The 16042-nt window shown below is 40.6% G+C and overlaps 2 protein-coding genes across 3 annotated transcripts in view; both read right to left on the reverse strand.

Annotated features, from left to right (window-relative positions):
* Nucleotides 1–271: 271 nt before the first annotated feature.
* Nucleotides 272–3175, reverse strand: Ch25h (cholesterol 25-hydroxylase). Its single transcript, XM_046450107.2, has 2 exons — nucleotides 2034–3175; nucleotides 272–1705 (listed from the first exon to the last, which is right to left on the reverse strand). The coding sequence occupies exon 2, from the start codon at nucleotides 1594–1596 to the stop codon at nucleotides 748–750; it is 849 nt and encodes a 282-aa protein (XP_046306063.1). The 5' UTR covers nucleotides 1597–1705; nucleotides 2034–3175; the 3' UTR covers nucleotides 272–747.
* A 5515-nt stretch (nucleotides 3176–8690) lies between these two features.
* Lipa (lipase A, lysosomal acid type) overlaps nucleotides 8691–16042 on the reverse strand; it is a 33254-nt gene continuing 25902 nt past the window's right edge. For both annotated transcript variants that reach the window (XM_046450108.2, XM_046450109.2), the window contains 2 exons: nucleotides 11046–11117; nucleotides 8691–10175 (listed from right to left, as the gene is read on the reverse strand). In XM_046450108.2, the coding sequence (XP_046306064.1) occupies nucleotides 9942–10175; nucleotides 11046–11117 (306 nt within the window). In that variant the 3' untranslated portion in view covers nucleotides 8691–9941. The remainder of the gene's footprint in view (nucleotides 10176–11045; nucleotides 11118–16042) is intronic.

The following is a 16042-nucleotide window of genomic DNA, read 5'->3' on the forward strand; positions in this document are numbered from 1 at the left end:
TGTAAAACTTTATAGAGTAATTGTATTGTTTGCCTGCTGTGCAGAAATTGCCTGGAAAATATTCAGAATGAGTGTTTTTCTTTATGTGAAATATCTAGATCAAAACAGAGAGTCCCCCCTTCTCCTGCCTCCTTCTTTCTTCTAACCCCCTTCCCCACAAAACACCCACCACCAGGTTCCTCTCTTTCCATGGTAGGCTCTGAAGCATTTGGCATCCCAGCTCTCCCTTCCCTGTTTAGTTATTTTTCATCAAAATGTCAGTGAAACAGAAGCCAGTACTTATTTGGTTTACTTATTTCTTTCTCACTTTTTAAGCACAAATAACATTTCTTTCAATATAAATATACAATTCTATTAAAAATACAAAAAGTACTATAATCTTAAGTCACTGTCCAGCAGGCACATGTTTATGAATAGAGTCTACTCCATAAAGATGCAACTTTATCCCAGTTCTAAGACACTTTTAAACATAAGTCCTTGTTCCATAAACAAATCACGGGCTTTAAGTATGCCCATGATAACTGTCTAATTTATGTCAGCAATCAAGGTTATTGAAGTGAGCTAGAATTTGACACCAAGAATACAATTGTATTATATACATATATTATATAAATTACTTTGTCAGACTGCAAAAATACATCAGATTTTGTCTATAACAGTTTTCATCAGTTAATAAGTTAAGTTTTTTTTTTAAATAGCTCAGGTATATTTCTTCTGATTCGAGTGTGAGATGCAGAGCAGTCACGGTTAGGAGGGGCACCCACCACAGCCACAATTCCACCAAGCTGGCAGAGGTGCAGGGCGAAAGGTACCCAGTAATTTGTCCCAGTGTGTGAAATAAGGGGCAAAGTTGCAATTAAACTGAGAGTGATGCAGATCGTGATGCGCCACGCCTCCATACCACCCGAAAGGCACCAGTCTGTGAGTGGACCACGGAAAGTCGTAGCCTGAGTGGTCCTCCACTGACAGCCAGATGTTGACAACATGGAAGATGAGGACGGTGAGAGGGTGGCACTTGAGGAGCTTGATGTTCACCAAGTCAAAGAAGCCCAAGGAAAACAACTCCCAGACGCTCATGTACTGCGTGGCCAGAGCAAACGAGGACGAGTTCTGGTGGTGCACCTTGTGAAAGGTGCGGTACAGCCAGGGCACTCTGTGGTGCAGCACGTGCCACACAAAGAATTCACCGTCGAAGAGCAACAGGCAGAACACGATGTGGCTCACTAGCTCAAGCAGCTGGGGGGCTTCGGGTGGCAGGAGCTTGGGGCTGTGGGCCCAGTGTAGCAGCGTTAAGGGGAACACGAACACCACGTGCTGGTAGAGAGTCTGTCGCAGGCAGGGCAGCAACTGCCGGGCTGACGGCGAAAAGTCGGGGTGAATCTTGTAGCGGCGCAGAGATGGAACCCAGGGGTTCAGGACGTCCAGCACCACGAAGGGGAGGCAGAAGCCCACATAGGTGATGACTGAGAAGAGGACCGGGAAGAAGGGCGACTGGATGAGGGCCTCCCAGGTCTTCAGGCGGTCCCAGAGGGGCTGCAGGAATAGCTGGCTGGAGCTGCAAAGCACCTGGAGTTCGGAGCTGTTGTGGCAGCTCATGTTGAAGCTGTGCCTGGCAGCTGCAGCCGCGCGACTTTTCTTAAGACTGGCGGCCCCGCCCCCGAGTGATGTCAGCAGCCTTTTCACTCCTTTTCCAGGCTGCACGGAACTTGAATAAAGAACCCGCAGAGATGCTTAGTTGCTACGAATACACTCAATCACAGCTGCCTCTAATGGCTTTTATACATGCATGTAAGTCAGTAACTTTTAATATGCATGAAGAATTATGTTCCCATTCATTTTTCAATTGGCATGCAACTTACACTCAATATAATGTACAAATCTAATCTACAGCGTTGAGTTTCCATGAATTTTTGGCCACTCAACTTGTATTTTTTTTAATGCATATATAAAACTGCATATATGTTTCCATCAAGACGAAAGCATAACTTCTTTTAAAAAGAAAAAGAAAAAAGAAACTCTTTAAAGAGTCGTACCTTGCGCAGTCCGAGTCTTCTTTGTGCTCACTCTATAACGGTCTACACAGCAGCGAAAGGCAAAAGAATTGCTATGTAGAGGGGACCTCGAATTCTTGGCTGTTCGCGGGTAGCTGACGCTGGATATCATATAGGACACGTGGAGGGATGGGAAATTCCGTTGATTCCAGCGACTCCCAAAAGGAACTTTCCCTCCCGGCTCAACCCACCGTATGCAGACTTGCCGGGAAGATTCTGAGCCTGCAAGTGCAGAACTCGTGGCGCCGCGTCCAGCGCATCCAAGACCAGTGACCGGGAGCAGGAAGCACAGCAGTCTAGGGCGAGGGCTGCGACTGCAAGCCTTCACTTGCGTTGGGAGGCGGGGAAGCAGGCGGTGGGGGGATGCTTGGTTTAACACCCAGAGCCTGCACAGATCGGGCTAAGATGCCATTGCATCTCAGTATGGGGCAGAAGTTACTGAAAAAGTGAACCACCTACTTTGATTTGCAAGGGAATTATTTGCGAGATCCTGAAGCTTCCCGAGAAGGCTGCGGAAAGTACAGAGGATCCCTTACCTCCCCTGTTCTACCATTGGCTGGATCCTCTGCACCAACTTTTCCGCAGCCCCGCACCTCCCTTCTCCAAATCACTCCACTCCCAGAAAGCAAACTACCGACTGGTCTCTATCCCGTGGGTTTCTCAGCCACGAACTTGAGTCTCAGGGCCAGGAACTGAGCAGGAGGTCAGTACTAGGAGAGTTCTGGAGAGATCCTGCGAACAGTAAAGAAACCAACCTTCGCGTTTAATTTAGGTGACTTACTCAAGACACAAGGGACCCCTAGTGGATAGAACTTTTGGACAAAAACCACTCCCCATTCCAGTTTTTCCTTCTTTTATCCATGTGTTTGGGGCCGAAGCTTGCATTTTCTTATCCACCCGAAAGGGAAATAATAATAGCTGTCATGTTTGCAGCCTATTGTGAGCGTTAAATAGAAAAATAATAATGTCTACCATGTAACGTTTGCCTACTAGATGCTTGACATTGGCTAAGTGTTTTATTAGAAATGAGTTCATTCAATCCTCAAGAGCTGGGCTCCCCCTCTTCCAAGAAGTAGGCAATATTATTTTTGTGGGCTTATAGCAGCAAAACCACAGTGCTAACATACAGTAAACACACAAAATAAGACACATATTAAATTTGTACTCCAGATTTTACCTAAAGAATAATTGAGATGTTTGAAATTAAAATCAAGTAAGATTACAAAAAGAGAAAGAAAAATATATAAAGCCATTTGTTATGAGCAAATAATAAGTGGTATGAACATATAGACCAACAAACAAGCCTTAGATCTATAATATAGAGAATTTATATATACATATGACAAAGAATAGGCCTTTTAATATATTTTTGTACGTAGGACATATATATTTATAATAGATCAATTCATAATTCAAAACCTTCCAAGAAGCACATATCTCAGAAATTCTACTGATGGAATGTGGTGGTCCTTAGATATCCATTCTCTAGAGCCCCTAGACAGTAGACTCTGACTCTTCAGTAACTTTTTTTTTTTTAATTTTTATTCTTCATTTATTTTTTTTTTGTTTTAAAGTCCAGAGTGCCCTTAAGACTATTATTATATCCTGCTTGCATTTTTTGCCGTTGATAGTCTCAGAGCAGCTTTGAGTTTCTTGACAGCCAATGCAAAAAGGAATGAGGACAGATTTTCTGATGCTGTTCTGAGATCTATATGGTAGCAGAAAACAAGTTGAAGGTAGGCCTCTGGCCTCCCTGCTGCCAGATTTCTTCCAATTAAATGCTGATAGACTCCTTCTCCATATACCCCTTCCCCATTCACTTTGAAGCCAATTTAGGAACTTTTCTCTTTTTTTCATTGCTGGTAGACATGGTCCTGCCCTTGATGCAGCAATTCAAAGGAAGAACCCTTTTTTTCCTTCATTCCTGTGCCCTTCAGTGCCCCAAAGGGACTACCACCGCTCACTTTCTCAGAATTACAAATGAATTGTAAATATCACTCAAATTTATCCTCATCTAAAATTACCCTCAAATTTCCTTTTAGCACACCTTGTTCTTTTCTTGTAGTCCCATCTACCATGCTTGGATGCTTCAGATGCCCTTGGAGATTTTTTAAGATGGGTGGCATTGGCAGGTTTGCTTAATTTGAATTTAGCTTTTAAATTTGCTGTCAGGACATCTCCTTTGAGCCCCCAGCCCAACCATCCCATTCCTTTCCTGCTTTGGTGGTTCTGTCCTCTGCCCTGTTAAAATAGTCTCCAAGTGCAGATTATATTAAGCCCTCCAAAACAAGACCTGGAAGCCAGGGCTTCAGACTGCTGTATCCCAACTCACCCACCTTACCTTGTGGCGCTTTGAAGCATAGCAGCTGTGCCTGCACATACAGCCCACCAGGACAGAAGTTTGTGTGTAGTATACAGAAGCAATCATCTCAGGGAAATTGATCAGGTAAAATTGTGATAACTGTCTACTCATGTTGTGAAGGGTGCTGAAAAAAATAGGAATAATATTTCAGGTGATCAAAAGTAATTAGTTGTAATGGACCATAATAAAACTGATACATATATAGGGCTGACTAAAAGCACTCTTGAATTTGGAAAGCTTGTACCTTTAAACATTCTCTATTTGCACAAAAATTTAATAGCTTGCTAAGGGAACAGGTCTTTTTAGAGCCCAGGATATATCTTCTAGGACTTTTCCCCCACAATGCCAATCTTATCTTTGTGTATAGGGCGGGGGATGCTGAATCAGGGCCTGATACATGTTAAGCAAGTACTCTGCCACTGAGCTATACCCTCAACTGCAAACACTATATCTTCTATGTAATGAATGTTCAAAAGGTACTAAGTGCACATTTTTAAAGATATCCATTCAAAATTGAGGCTAAAAAAGTAGAATCATTCTTTTCCAGAGTGTTAATTGATGTAATTTGGGTCTGTTCACCTACAGGGAAGTTTTCCACACAAAAGGGTGTTTTTTAAATTCAGATACCATAAGGACTTTGGCAACACTATTTATTGTAATTCTCTAGTTGATCATTACTTTCTGTGTATTATTTTTATCTTGGCATGCACTCTCTGTTGGGGTTGGGAAACAGGAATCCTTTCTTCTCTAATTACCATAGGAGTCAAACACTTTTCTGATAGTACAGCAATCAAATCTATGCATATTTAACACACTCTCAAAGATATTTTTTTCCAACTCTCCAAAAAACTTTGTACAGTGTCCTCCCCCACTACACACACACACGCAACAAATAAAGAACACAAAGTCAGAAAACCCTGTTATCAGTCACATCATCTCTTTTTTTTAATGACATTTATGATTTTTTTCCTCCCAAGATGAAGCGAGACTGTTTTGGCAGCTATGTAATTAAAATAATATTCCTGAATATCAGAAATATGTAGTAATGTTAGACTTACATAGGTAGACTAACCTCAAAGATCAAAGTCTAATCCTGAATTTTAAAGGCTAAAGATTAAGACCCAGTCTCAGAAAAGTCAAAACTTGATAGGGTTAATAGTAAATTACAGCCAAATCAAGAGTGGAAGTGGAAGTTGGTGTCAGTTCTAAGCTAAGTATCTACAGGAGGAGTCTGGTGTTGGAAGGGGGCACCAAAGTTACTTTTATTTGTCAATTTACAAAAGATTCAGAAAACATTAGTGAGCCATACAAAAAACAGTAAGTATGTTGATGAAGAACATAAGGAATGCCAGCTCCCTTGAGATGCTGCTTGATGTACTTATTAACCCAGATACTGATGCACAGAACTGATCGATCATGTGGCATATAAATTGGGACTTGCACTGATATTGTTGGAACTCTCATCAACCTCTCAAAAACATTTAAAACATAAAAAATCATCTCTAATAAAAGGCATACTATGGTTTATAGAGAAAACAGCACTCGCTCCACACATCCAAGGGCTTGTTACGGTGATCAAAGCCTTATGCGAAAGCTTTAAAAAGTGAAGGCATACCATAAAATGCGAACTTTTATTTTTAGTAATTCCTAAAGAATTTAGCAGAAAAAAGTTTTACTAGCTCAGTTTAGAATTGAACTTGACATCTGCACCTAGCACATTTCAATAAATATTCTTGAATGAACAACTGGCAATTTTTTCTTTTCATTGGAATAATTACAAACCCAGTGTTGCCTTTCAGGTGCCACAAGAGATCATAATGGCTCCACTTTTGGAAATCTCTCCAAGTGTAAAAATAAATAAATGAATAAATAAGTCATGGCAAAAGATTCAATTACCGTACAGTTTTAAAAGTTTGCATTTAACAAATTAATGCCTTTAATAGCCACAGACATGAAATAATCTTCATTACTTGAAAATAATACACTAAATTTTAGTGCTTAATAAGTGTTAGGATAGGTTAAAGCCTCCTCCACTGCCATCCACCCACTACTCATGTCTAACGTTCTGACCACTTATTCACTTAATAGGCACATTTTTATTTTCAGTTCACATTTGGAGGACAGTTATTCCTTGAGAATATTTTTCAGATGTTCTCCATTAGGCATAAAGTAGTCATAATCCTGAGTAGAAATGACCACAGCTGTAGCTGGCTTTACCCATCATCAAATTACCGACCTCCTAAAGCTGCAAAGGTGTAAAGTGGAGCAGGGGTTGGGGGGTTTGGAAAGATATGTGAGAAAAGCCAAGAGTGCCATCTTGTGGCCAATAAAAAAAGTTTGTTTTTTTGTTGTTTTTTCTAGTCTCAATTCTGATTCCCTTGGAATCTGTTCATTTTCCCATGTGTACACGGTACCTTAGAAAGGGTTTCAGTTGGCAGAATATTAACCCGTCTTCTCCTTGGCCTAGAGGTGGGGCAGATGTTTGTGTTCTGCTCAACAGAAGGTTGAGCAGAAACTAGCATCAAAGCTAGTTGACAAAGAACAGAACTGGAACCCCCACCAAACTACCACAGAACTCCTGGTGGTTGATGATACAAATCTGAGCTAATGATGAAACAAAACTATATGAATGTGGCCAGGATGAGAAGGCCACAAGGGGTTTATGTCACCACATCCAGGGTAAGAGGCAAATGAGCATTATAACCCATATGGAGCAAGAACAGCTGTGCCATCTTCACCTTTAGACTGGTCCAGCTATTCTGCTTTGGAAAAATTCCAATGCAAAGTTTGGAAAGAAGATGAAAAAAAAAAAAAGACAGGTGAAGAGCAGGCTTTGGAATGCATCCCTGTTCATTCCTCAGTCTGTCGTTATGGGAGAACTTGATTGATCACAATTCTCAAGGGAATCTCTGGGAGCCCCACCCTCACCCCCACCCCATGGTGGCAACCACTGCTAGAGAAACCAAGTCATCCATGAACTAAAGCCATTCTGGAAAGCTATCCCCACTAACTGGTGAAAACAGAAAACAACACCACCCAGTCACTGGTCCCCTTCTTTTCAGCTCTACCCAGTAGGGAAACTCTATATTATTGGCCAAATCAGTTAGTTTGGCTAAAGAAGAAAGAAGGGCTGCTGGAGAGATTCGTGGCCAGCAAGGCAGGTGGCATCCTCCTGGGGATGCCCACTCTTGTGCGGCTGCCATGAAAAAACACAATAATTCTGTGTCAGTCCTTAGACCCTTTCAGGTGTCACTTGCGCATCTAACTCAACTTGGCTAAATGAAGAAGTGCTCTGTTTCCACACACTTGTCAGTACACATGCATCTATTGACTCTTATGCTCTGGGCTCTTTGTTGGACTCTGAGTACAGAGATGAATAAGATATATGTTCTGCCCCCAGGTTCACGGAGTAGTGGAGATTGCACTGGGCCTTGAATCTGTGTTTTGGGGGTCTGAGGGTATGAGCTGTCTCTACCGGCCTCTGTTGCCTCATTTGTTCAAGGAGAGCATTGGGTAGACAGTCCTAGAATCCACAGTGCTACCTGCAGCCAGCCACTGCCTGCAGATGGAGTTCACACTGCCTACTCTCCACTCACAGCCTGTGATGGTTTAGATATGAGGTGTCCCCCAAAAGCCCATGTGTGAGACAATGTAAGAATTGTTCAGAGGTGGAATAGTTGGATTCGAAGAGTTGTGACCTAATCAATGGATTAATCCATGGATCTGGATTAACTGGGTGGTAACCATAGGTAGGTGTGGAGTGGCTAGAAAAGGTAGGTCACTGGAGCATGGCTTTAGGGTATATAATTTGTCCCTGCTGAGCAGAGCTCTTTCTCCTTTTTATTTGCCATGTCCTGAGCAGGTTTTGTCTGCCACGCGCCATTCCACCATAAATGTTCTTCCTCATCTTCAGCCCAGAGTTTATGGAGCTGGATGATCATGGACTGAACCTCTGAAACTGTGAGTCAAAATAATGTAATTTTTTTGTCAAGTTTTTAGCCACAGCAACACAAAAGCTGACTAAACCACAGCCTCATTAACAGGGACCACACAGGACAACATCTGGCCAATGGTTCCAGACCGTCTTCTAGGCCTCCTTAGGCTGGAGATCCCTCCCTCCTCCCCATGGAGAGGAACAAACATTCATGGACTATATCAGTGACATTCAGGAAGGGGACAGAGGATGGGGAGATGAGAAAGAAAAGCGTGAATCCTGGCCAAAGAAAGGGGAAGAATAGAATGGCCATTAAAGAAAGGGAAACACGTCATACACAAAATCCTTCAGGCCCATGAGGCTCACTGAGTTTTATTGAAAAGTTCAAATAGGGCCTGGTAAATGTTACAAGCAGTGTTAGTCTGCCTGTATGTATTAGCCAACATAGCAAGAATTGTTACTGTAGCTACTGTGACTATATCAGATCATCTGCAAGCCAGGCCCTCTGTCCATCCCACAGCATGATAAGGAAACAAAGCAAAGAAGATACATATGGGCTTCCTGACACTGTGATGCAGAGCAGGCTTATTACAAACGACTATTACACAAACAAAACTCAACAAGCGAAGTGAATTCCTGAGCTAAACTTGAAACTGAAAATGTCCACATTAACTTTTCACTTGAGTGAAAATGAATGATATTTCCTGCAGAGGCCACAGGACTTCAGCTTCACACAGACGGGATGCCCTCACTGAGCTGCAGCAGTCGGTTCAGAGTTGGTTAATGTCGGGAAAAAGCAGTGGTCATGCCTCTTCACAGGACTTTCCTTCCTTGACAAGTAGAATTATGGCCTGCCACATCATCAGGAGTTCATGAACAAAAACATTTGAGGGTTCCAGTCTTCAAGCTATTTATAACTCAGACTTTTAAAACAGTGCAATCTGTTTCTGAAGGCTCTGGCCAACTATTTTTGCTTGAGCTGAACAATCTAAGCATTTGATAAACATTTGTCATTTATGTTGGATGAAACTTATTACAGAATATTTATTACTGGCACAGCGGGGATATCAGTGGGTTTGACTAGGTACCTAATGCATTAAAAAAAAAAATGAAAAAGTGTCATTTGGATCCCCTAATACAAGCCCATTGGACTGGAGAGCACTTTAAGGCAAGAAGATGAAAACTGGATGCTTTCACACCTGCGTTTAAATCAGTGACAGATTATTTAACATCAACCAATACAGTTTAAAATTTCCAAACATATGTGTTAATTTGTCCTGAATAAGAATAAAAACATAATAGATTTTAAACTGTAAGGAGAAACATAATGGTTTCTTTTCATATGTCAGTGATATTTGTAAAAAAAAAAAAAAGACAACACTAGGGTTGAGACACTAGCTTCAGGTTCAGCCATAATTAAACAAAATATACTCAGGGTATTTTATTCCTAACTTGAGAGAATTGAGCATCTTCAGAGTCATAATTTTCTTGCATATAAAAATATAAAAGACCTGAGAAAGGAAAACCAGTATTTTAGGCAATGAAGCAAACACATTTTCTCGAGACTCGATGACACACATCTCAAGTCTGCATGTCACTGGTACTTCCTCATCAGATTGATAATTTCACTATACAGCTGCCAAGGGGCATCCAGGCCCCAGATAAAGTCAAGATGTTCCCACTCGGGAATGCGCTTGTGGTACACCAAGTTGGTGATCTGAGTCAGTAAGATTTTGACATCTTTGTCGTCTGCAAGCCAGTCTTGACCTCCGCTCCACACTGCAGTGGGCACAAGCATGTCTTTCACATTGTACAAGGGAGGGTAACTCTACAATGAAAAAAAAAAAAAGAAAAGAAAAATGAAACAAAACAGAACCATGGAGTGCTTTATTATTTTGTGATCATTTTCAAAATCACAATAAACTGTCTCCATTAAACTCTATCTACTAAGTCTGATCTGAGAATAAGAAACCAGATTTTGAAAATCATTTTCAGTATACTTTTCAGGTGGCCATTATCAGAACAACAACAAATTCAACCCACCATGAAAGAATACAAGATGTGGACCTTGAGCACAGTAATGACTTTAATTCCCACTGAGGAAGGTACTATTTTCCGCAGGGAATAGATGTGAAGCAGGAGAACCAACTGGTTCTGAAAGAGCTTTGGAGTCATATCTTCCTCCTTTCTCCTTTTTGGTGTGGAATGAATCATAGAAATTCTCTAAGCCTCAGTTTCCTCATCTTTAAGTCGGACACCATCATGTCTATGTCACTAAGTTGTTATGAGAATCAAATATGAAAAACACAGGTAAAACATAGTACACTTTAGTACTGGTACATTTAGCATTTAAAAAATAGGAATTATATTAATTCAGGGAAGAGACATAGCAATCTAATATGGCCGAGGCCCTACAGCTAGCAGGTAATGGACCTAGGAATCCTGCTCCCTGATCTGTGTTCATGGCCACTGTGAATAACACATGGTAGTGATGGTTCTTGTTTAGAGCCAGCGAAAGGACAGCGAGAAAAAGCCCAACTGTAAAGCCTGGGTCATTCTGGAGTGGTCTGAAGGAAAACAAATGTCATCTCTCCTGTGCATGACCTATGGCACCCAAGCCAACCAGAATCTGGTAACACAGGCTGGTTCCCAGACGAGTCTTCAGGGCCCATTTCAATTAAAAAACTGCAAACTTTACCTGGTTGTAATGAAAATAATTCTTGGCACTGCTTCCCCAGTCAAAGGCTTGAAACTTTTGGAATTTAACAAACTAAAAGAGAATTTGGAAAAAAAATTATCTCACGTAAAAGTTTGAGAAAACATTATAGGTTGCTAGAGTTAACCTTATGTCCTCAGAAACAATTTTATACCAAAATCCAGATTCACTCTTCACTTCCAAATTGTTCTTTGAAACAAAATGGAACCGTTTTGTTCTATTTACTACATGACTCAGTTTCCCACTCAATGTTGGAAAATAGCTGCTACATGACACGAGAAAGCAGTTGTACACGTATGCTGTGGATTACATGGGAAAGACAGCTGTTCCTGTTAGTTGAACTTTTATTTATATGAATGCTTTCCACTGAAATTTGTATTTTGGACTTTTTCAAAGAGTTCAGGATTTTACTTGGATATATGGATAAATGCATGGGCATCACATAATGCTATTTCAATCATGGGCTGCATATGATGGTACTCCTAATAAGATTCTATTACCAAGCTACATTATAACCATGTTGGTTTGTGTAAGTACACTCTATGATGCTTGCACAATGATGAAATTGTGCAATGACACATTTCTCAGAATGTATGTATACCTGTTAAAGAGATGCCCGCTTGTATACATACAAAGAGAATCATATTTTCTGCATGAATATCCAGCCTACTTGTCTATTATATTACTTAATATTTTAATAATATTATTGACTTAGGACTTTTTCCTAATATCTGGTACCACTATAATCACAAAATGATAACATTCTAAGTTGGGAATACTACAACTATGAAATAATATTTTATATGAAATTTGATGTATGCATATTTAGAAAAGAATGATAGATATTAACAAAAAAGTCATTTATTTATGAAGTTTGAATGAATACAAAATTCATACTTCCTTGAGAATTAAAGCCAAAATTTCCAAGTCAAATAAATTGGAAACTACAAGTTTTGGCCACATGGTGGCGCCTAGCAAAAAAAAATGCAGACATTCTTTGTCAGAAATGCTTTTGATTTATGTGAAGCTTCAGTTCTTATCAATTGTAAAAAAAAAAAAAAAAAAAAAAAAATTCTATTGCTTTATGTAATAAAAGAGTGTGAATTTGGATACTACAGGAGATTGCTACAGGAGAAATGGTTAGCATTTGAATTTTGCTATTTAAAATGACAGACACTAAATAACTGTGGCATATTTTATGGATTTATAGTATCTGGGAATACATCTATCCCCTGTCTCTGATTCAGCAACGCAAACTGTTCTGCCATGGTACTCAAGACAGCAGTTTACCACCTCCTCACACATGTCTTTCAGCATTTGTACACAGCACCAAGTGTGAGTATAAAATACAGAGGGAAAACTTGCTCACAGCTCTGACTGACCTTCTAAACCTGACTTTTGACCTCAGAGTCACTTAGCACTTCAAGTCAACCACTTGAAAAGGCAACTCCAAAGGAGGGAAGTGTGAAGATTACTTACATTACAAACAACCTGAAAATAAACTAAAGCTCAATTATAGATATATGTTACATCAACATTCAAAAACAGTATGTAATGTCACAAATATAAAAAATATAAACAGAAAACAGCTTATAAACAAATTCCACAAATAATACTATGACAAAAAAAGTCTTAAAATTGATTACACACTATGGTCGTACTTCTGTGATAATCCCATGTAGATAAAAATCAGAAGGAAATGTTCACAATATTTATAGTATTAAAACAGCTTTTAAATGACATGTAAATATGAGTTTTAGGTTTTAATTAATAATTAATAATAATAATGGCTAAATTTCTCTAAAGTATACCACATAAGAAATCTTAAAGAAATGTGTACCTTCCCACCACCAAGTCTACTCCTATGAATGTGTCATCCTAAGAAAATAAAATTCCTGATGAATAAAATAGATTCATATACAATACAAGAATATTCTTCCCAGTATGTTTCACTATTGCAAAAATACTACCATGGCAAAAAATAAAATTCACACAACAGAAAACTGTCCATTACAAATACTTTTAAAATCAGTTATGACCTGGAAAGGCATTTTTAATTATAGAACAGACTAATTTTTCCCCAGTACCCATTCTTGTCTTCTTCCTTTCAGTAATGGAATCCCTAAAGATTTCTTGAAGCATATGGCAGCCAGGTTAGAAACCACATCTGCATCCCCCTGTGAACAGCCAAGCGGTGGCTGAGCCTCTTACTTCTCAGCAATCTCCCTCAGGCAGAGCCACCTGCCCTGGGCCTCCTCTCTCCCACCTCCCTGTGGGCTGGGACAGACATGGCAGTGACTCATCTTCAACCCACAGAGAAGGTTTGTATCCTGAGGGTAGCAAAGCTGCAGCCAGGACCTGCATGACCTCAGGGAGATACGCACACCTCCCTCTCCCAGCCTGTCCCATGTTCTTTGAATTGTGTTATGAGAAAGAAACAAACTATTCATTTCCGGCTATATATTAAGGTTTCTGATAAAACAATTAAGCCTGTATCTAACAAATACAATGCTATTTTAACTAAATGAAAATTACTAAAAAGCACATTCAGTATGATCCTGCTTTTGTAATGGAAATGATTTTTAAAAAAAAACACTATGATTATATCAAAATATTAAGAGTGGCTATTGCTTGGTAGTAGAAATACAATTTTTTTCTCACACTCACGTATGTTCTAAATTTCATAAAATATATATTGCTTATAGAATAAATAAAAAGTATACTAAATGTTTATGGTGGTTTTAAAAAGCCAATCAAATGTACACTTTGGCTTTTCTTCTTTTTATGCAATGTTTCAAACAATAGAGAACCTCAAAATGGTCTAAGGTATTTATTAAAATGAAGATCCCAGGGGCACATCTTAAGAAATTCAGATTCTCAACAGGTCTAGGATAGGCCCCAGAATCTGCATTTTTATTGGCATCCTGAATAAGTTGTTACCAATACTTTAAAGATAAGTTAGGACTGGCCTTCTTCCAACAAGCAAATACCTGGGCTCTGGACTGATATGAGAGGGTGGAAGATAATAACAAGAAGCTTGGCTTAGATGATCTCTGAAATTCCTTAGGATTAGGAAGAACTGTAAACTAGATTTAAAAGCCTAGGAAATAATTAGTTTTTAGATTGTTAATAAGTGAATGCAAATTATTTAAACAAAAAGTAAACTTCTGAATGTACAATCAATAAAATGACTTTAAAAGGCATCCCCGATCTTACACCACAGGAACCTTCACACTCCACACTGGGACTCTAGCCTCCAGCCTGCCAGCACCCAGGCCCTGCCCACCTTCAATGGAGCCTCACCCAGCAGGCACCAAGGCTACCTCTGGCCAACAGCCTGGAGGATAGGGAACTAAGGAGAGATCACTATGAAACAGCTGTACAAAGCAGCTCTTGTCCTGACAAGGGCAGAGTGAGCAGAAGGCAGAGGGCCAGGCTGCCTTCTGCAGTGAACCTGGAGTTTGGAAATGTTCTAGAGGCACACTCCAGTGTAGTTTAAACTGAAAACCACAACAAGGTCACAACCGGGCCTGCATGCAGTGCTGTGGACCTCAGCCTACAGCCTTTGACCTGGACTGGCTGCTTAGTAAAAGGGGATGGATCAAGAGCAGAAGCCTGATTGTAGCCAATCCAACCACACTAACCGCAAAAGGCCTGGGACACAGAAGGTGAAGCAAGGCCACCGTGTTGTATACACAGAGCTGTCTTGGGACAGCTGTGGTTTCCACGTTCCAAGGACACCTAAAAGCCAGGATCTGGTGGTCACTGACTTTGCTGATCCATTCAGCATATCGCATGTGGGCTGTTGGCAGTCACTAAGCTGGGAAGTAGCTCAGACCTGCCTTCAGCTGGGCTCAGTCACCCTCCATGCATCTCAAGGAGCACACTAACTCCTAAGGTGACAAAACCTGGGACTTTTTGAGGTGTATCCATTAATAATGGATACGTAATAATGTTTGAAAATGTAAGGGAATTTTGGTGTCAGTATATGTGAAGGAAAAAAGTGATTATAAACAGAAATATGACTAAGGAGGAGAGCAGGGGCCCGAAAGAAGATCAGCTGTGAACTGGAGGGCTTTTGAAGATCTAGGGCATTGCTTAAGTGATACAGGTGTGCTGCCAGAAGGAACAACATGCATCCTGGGGGACCCTCCTCTAAGCCATGACCAACTCTGACATGTAACAGTCAGCCTCCAGTCACTAGAATGAGCCTCAGGCCAGGTCCTAGACCTTTAGAGATGAGGTGGGGATGGAGGTGGGGTGTTCATGTTAGTAAGTGTTTAAAAACATACTCCCAACAGACAGGGCTCCTGGGACAACTGAGGAAGGAGGCCAAAGCATCGGTAATGTCCCCAGTCAGCGACTCCCAAACCTGGCTGGGGAGAAGAATCTGCCAGGCAGAGTTTTAAAAAATACTGATATTCAGAAATAAAAAGGACTGGTCTACTGAGCCTCCGGAATAAAAAAGAAATGACCTACTGATAAACACAACATGGACAAATCTCAAAATAATTAATAATAATAGTAATTAATAATCTCACCGATATGAATTAACTGGGTGGTAACTGTAGGTAACTGTAGGCAGGTAGGTAGGATGTGGCTGGAGAAGTAGGTCACGGAGAGTGTGCCTTTAGGGTATATATTTTGTCCCTGGTGGGTAGAGCTCTCTCTCTCTGCTTCCCGTTTGCCAGGTCCTGAGCTGCTTCCTTCTGCCACAGCCTCCCACCATGATATTCCGCCTCACCTTGTGCCCAGAGCTGCGGAGCCCGCCCTCCGTGGACTGAACCTGTGAAATCCTGAGCCAAAACAAACTTTTCCTCCTCTTATTCTCCTCTTGTTTCCTCCACTTTTAGTTCTGGTCAGGTCTTTGGGTCACAGCAACAAAAGGCTGACTAAAACAGCCTGAGGGAATTTTTGTGAGGCAACCCTGGCGTTCACTATCTTGATTAAGGTGATGACTTCACAGGTGTGCACCTATG

Source organism: Marmota monax, unplaced genomic scaffold, assembly GCF_021218885.2.
Source record: "Marmota monax isolate L192 unplaced genomic scaffold, Marmota_monax_Labrador192_F-V1.1 WCK01_AAM20220418_F8-fsc00004, whole genome shotgun sequence".
In the NCBI taxonomy this organism is placed as follows: domain Eukaryota; kingdom Metazoa; phylum Chordata; class Mammalia; order Rodentia; family Sciuridae; genus Marmota; species Marmota monax.